General features: G+C 65.1%; 1 protein-coding gene across 1 annotated transcript; it reads left to right on the forward strand.

The window, feature by feature from the left end:
- The first annotated feature begins 930 nt into the window (after positions 1–930).
- On the forward strand, positions 931–3,943 carry LOC116862879 (progestin and adipoQ receptor family member 4-like). The gene is given in 4 exon segments (XM_032850312.1): positions 931–1,393; positions 2,717–2,938; positions 3,093–3,349; positions 3,351–3,943. Coding segments are annotated over 4 exon segments (822 nt in total). The 5' UTR covers positions 931–1,227; the 3' UTR covers positions 3,528–3,943.
- Positions 3,944–4,500: the final 557 nt, after the last annotated feature.

Below are 4,500 nucleotides of genomic sequence, written 5' to 3' on the forward strand. Positions count from 1 at the left end.
TGTGCCCATGCAAATTAAGGTCGGTCCCCGCAAGGAGTGATTTGGAGGCGCCTGTAATGCTGAAGACCGAGGAACCGCGGAGGCGAAAGGATGGGTGGGCGGGGTCCTGGAGACCGGGAGGAGGAGGAAGCCGGTTGTGGGGGTTAAGCCGGAGAAGGGACGCATTCCTGGACCGACTTTAGGATGAACCCCGGCAGGGACCGACCTTTCTCCTTTGGCTTCCCGCCCTCTCTCTTCCCCCCGTTTCCTGTATTTTCTGGGTGGAACTGAAGGTGTCCGCAGTGGGCACTAACAGGGAGCGAGTTTGACCGAGCCCAAGCTATAGGGAGCCTGGCCAGAAGGGTAGGGCATCACCCGAGGGTGCTGGGCGCGTCAGACACACCTGTAGAGGCCTGGGCATCTCAGCGCGGCTTGCTGCGCTCTGGCTGAGTCGGCAGGGTGGAGAGCTCGCCCGTGGAGTGGGGACGCGCCGGGTCTAGACCTTACTGGTCCGAAGGTCCGGGGCCGGCAGCACCTTGGACAGAGCCCGGGTGAGGGGTGGGGCTGGGTGAGGGTGAGTGAGAGGGTGAGTGCCCAAGGGTGCCTCGATCTGGGGGGTCGCGCGGAAAGCCTGGGTGCGCAAGGTAGACTCAGGCGCCAGGGCCTCTCCAGCAGAGCCACCCGGACCCAGAACTCCGGATCCCTCGCCCACAGCTACCCCATGCAAATGAATCTGGGACCGCATATATTATGCTAATTAAAGGAAAGTCTGGGCGGGCGTGGGCGGAGCCTCCCCAACCAGCCGCGCCCATTGGCCCTCTCAGGGCTTACGTCACGAGCACCGCGCGCGAAACGCTGGCGGGATGGCGGGGGCGAGCAGCTGGGGCGGAGTCTGGCGTCCCCACCAGCGTCCGGCCGCACCCGTCCTCCCGGCTGAGCAGAGAAGACCGGCAGCCGCCGCCGCCGCCGCCGCCACGAGCTGTCCCTGCGGCTCGCCTGCCGCGGCAGGGCCGGCCGCACTGCGCTCCGGCGCCCCGCGCGTCCCCGGCCTCGGCCCCGGCGTGGGGGCGCCGGGCCCGCGCGTGCGCAGCGCGGGAGGGGGCGCGGGCTGGGACCCCCGGCCGGCGCGTGCGCGCACGGAGCCTGGGCGGCGGGCGGGCATCCGGATGAGTCTCCGCGCGCTGTGGCACCACTAAGGAGGAGGCCGGGGGCCAAAGGGAGCGCGGACCACCCGCGCCGGGCCGGGCCATGGCGTTCCTGGCCGGGCCGCGCCTGCTGGACTGGGCCAGCTCGCCACCGCACCTGCAGTTCAACAAGTTCGTGCTGACGGGCTACCGGCCGGCCAGCAGCGGCTCCGGCTGTCTGCGCAGCCTCTTCTACCTGCACAACGAGCTGGGCAACATCTACACGCACGGTGAGCCGCGCCCCGCATCCCACACCCGCGGCAGCCCTGCCCGAGCCTGGCCGGGGGCCGGAAGGCCGGTGAGCGCCCCACTGCTAAGGTCCTGGGCTGCCTGGGCCCTGGCACGGCCAGGAGCCGTGGTGACAAAGCTGCCATTGTCCCGGACGGAACTGTCCTTCCGCTCCCCGGGCGGGGCCCCGGGGCAGGCGAGGGAAGCAGTAGTAGGGGACCAAGTCCGCTTAATCCCTCTGAGCCCCGGGGAGGAGTCTGGTGTCCGCCCCCTTTCATAATCCCTGCGTCTGGGGCACCCTCCCCCCGCCCACATTCGTCCAGTAGACGGGTGTTGACAGCGGCTGCGAGGGGCCCAGGAAAAGAAGCCAGGCCTCAGCCCCTCCCCGTGCTGCTGCCCTGCCACCCCGGGCCGGAGCAGCCCGGCCGCGAGGCTCCGCCTGGTGGCGGCTCCTTCCTCCCCCCCGCAGGCGCCCAGCCCCTCCTCCGCGGCCCTGCTCTGCTGACACAGCCCTGCCCGTCCTTGGGCTGCCCGGCGCCACAAGAGGGGCCTGAGCAGACTGGGCCCAACCTTGGTACCTGCCTCACTGGGGTACTATGGCCCGGCCAGACCTTGGCTGGTGTGCAGCCTCAGTCGGCTGTGCCCACCTTTGACCCCTGTGAGGGCAATGCCAGTACCCAGGGGAAGGGGTAGGAATTGCCCTGGTTGGAGCCAAGAGGAATGGAGGAGGAGGAAAAAAAGTGCCTAAAGGAGATGGAACAAGCTTCTTCAGCCCCTCTCCCTTGCCTGACTTTGCCCCTTTCTGGAAGACAAAAAGATCCAAAGCCTCCTGGTGTCTGGTCACACAGGCTTTGGGAGAAGCAAGCTAAGTGACCAGGGGATCTGGTATCATTGCCCACATATCCTATTCAGAATTCATCATGAGGTCATGCCTCCTTCTGGCTTCTGCTGACACACCAAGTTTGGGGGATTGGGGCCCCCAACTTTCTGCGGAGGTAATGTGGCTGAGGGATGGGAACAGTGTGGGCATTAAGACTGTGTCCATGGCCTACCTGCTGGGCTCACCCGGGGCACTCACTCGGTGTCTTCAACTGAAAGTGTTGATAACCATCTCTACTTCCAGAATTGTGAGCTCTGCTGTCATGGAAGTTACTGAAGGCACAGGGCTGCCCCTGTCAGAGGCCCGGCTGCTCTGTGCTGAGAGCACTGCCAAGACTGGTCTTGCCTCATCCCTCTTGTGTTATCTCTAGACTGTGGACTCCCTGAGGACACGACTTGTCCTCTGCGCTCCAGCCGTGTGATGGCTCATTGTCTCCCTCCCCCAGGGCTGGCCTTGCTAGGCTTCCTGGTGCTGCTGCCAGCGACCATGCCGTGGGGTCAGCTGGGCGAGGGCGGCTGGCTGGGGGGCACGCACTGTGTGGCCTGCCTGGCACCCCCCGCAGGCTCCGTGCTGTACCACCTCTTCATGTGCCACCAAGGGGGCAGTGCTGTATACACGCGACTCCTTGCCCTGGATATGTGTGGGGTCTGCCTCGTCAACACCCTCGGTGAGCCAAGGGATGGAGTGGGTCGGCTTGAAGGGTGGGAGCCAGTGGGGGAGGTGGTGGAGGCAGGGGTCACTCACGTGAACCCTGGGTATAAACGGCAGGCAGTTAGTTGCCCAGACTGATGTGCCTTCTCCTGCCTCTCTCTCCGGTACAGGGGCTCTGCCCATCATCCACTGTACCCTGGCCTGTAGGCCCTGGCTTCGCCCAGCCGCTCTGCTGGGCTACACCGTCCTGTCGGGTGTGGCCGGCTGGCGGGCCCTCACGGCTCCCTCCACCAGTGCCCGGCTCCGCGCCTTCGGCTGGCAGGCTGCGGCCCGCCTCCTGGTGTTTGGGGCCCGGGGAATGGGGCTGGGCTCCGGGGCTCCAGGCTCCCTACCCTGCTACCTGCGCATGGATGCGCTGGCACTGCTCGGGGGGGCTGGTGAACGTGGCCCGCCTGCCGGAGCGCTGGGGACCCGGCCGCTTCGACTACTGGGGCAACTCCCACCAGATCATGCACCTGCTCAGCGTGGGCTCCATCCTCCAGCTGCACGCCGGCGTCGTGCCCGACCTGCTCTGGGCTGCCCACCACGCCTGTCCCCCAGACTGAGCCACCTCCCGCCTGCCACGCTGGCCTCCCGACAGTCCTCTGGAACCAATAGTGTGTCACTCCTGCTGCTGGTCTTGGAGGGGCCGATGGCCTGGATGCTTCCAGCAAGCAGGACTTCCCAGCTGGGAGCCCTCATCTGTTCGTCCGTTTTTCCCTGTGGACTAACCTCTTCTACTCATACCTCGGAGCTCTGGCTTTCTCTCCCTGCTGCCTTCCTTCAGGGTACCGTCCGGGTAGGCTAGAAGGAACCCTTTCCTTCCTAGGCCTCAGTTTATCCTTTGTGACCTATGAGGGCATGGCTGGAGGGACTCCGGGGTCATGTCTGGCTCTGACAGTTGGAACCCTACCAGCCCAGAGCCATGAGCCCACTCTGCCCCACACATAAGCTATCTTATGGGTGCCTGGCCCAGCCTTCAGACCCTATTTCCTGACTTTTGTCTTTCTGCTCTGCATGCCAGCCCTCCCTGCAGCCTGAGGCTCACCTCCCCTCTTCTCCCTTCTGTCCAGAGAGTGAGGAGTTTGGACAACAGGACCAGTCTCTTAACCCAGGACCAAGGGGTAGGAGGGCAGCTGCAGGTGCTTTTTCCAGGCAGGTAGCAAAGAGACATGAGAGCTGAGGGGCACTGGACTCGGGGGCCCACTGGGCTGAGGCCCACTCTCCACTCTGAGTGCAATGCTCTGATGGCCCAACCTACACAGTGGGGATGTGCCTGCTCAGGAAATCTCGGCTACATGCAGTGCATGGCTCCTGACTCCAGCCAGCTGGCCTGGGGCCCTGCATGAGGGCCCAGCCTCGGCCCATGCTGGGGCCGCAGACCCTGGGCAACATCAATAAAGGGGTGGGAAGCACAGTGTTGCCACACAAACAAGCGTGGGTGCTCCCGAGATTCAAATACCTTTTATTAGACATGGGTAGGCAGGAGGCAACCCTGGAGCTCCCAGAGGGACCCCAGCCTCCAGGAGGACTGGGGGG

This window comes from Lontra canadensis, unplaced genomic scaffold, assembly GCF_010015895.1.
Source record: "Lontra canadensis isolate GAN:19392208 unplaced genomic scaffold, GSC_riverotter_1.0 scaffold367, whole genome shotgun sequence".
Lineage (NCBI taxonomy): Eukaryota > Metazoa > Chordata > Mammalia > Carnivora > Mustelidae > Lontra > Lontra canadensis.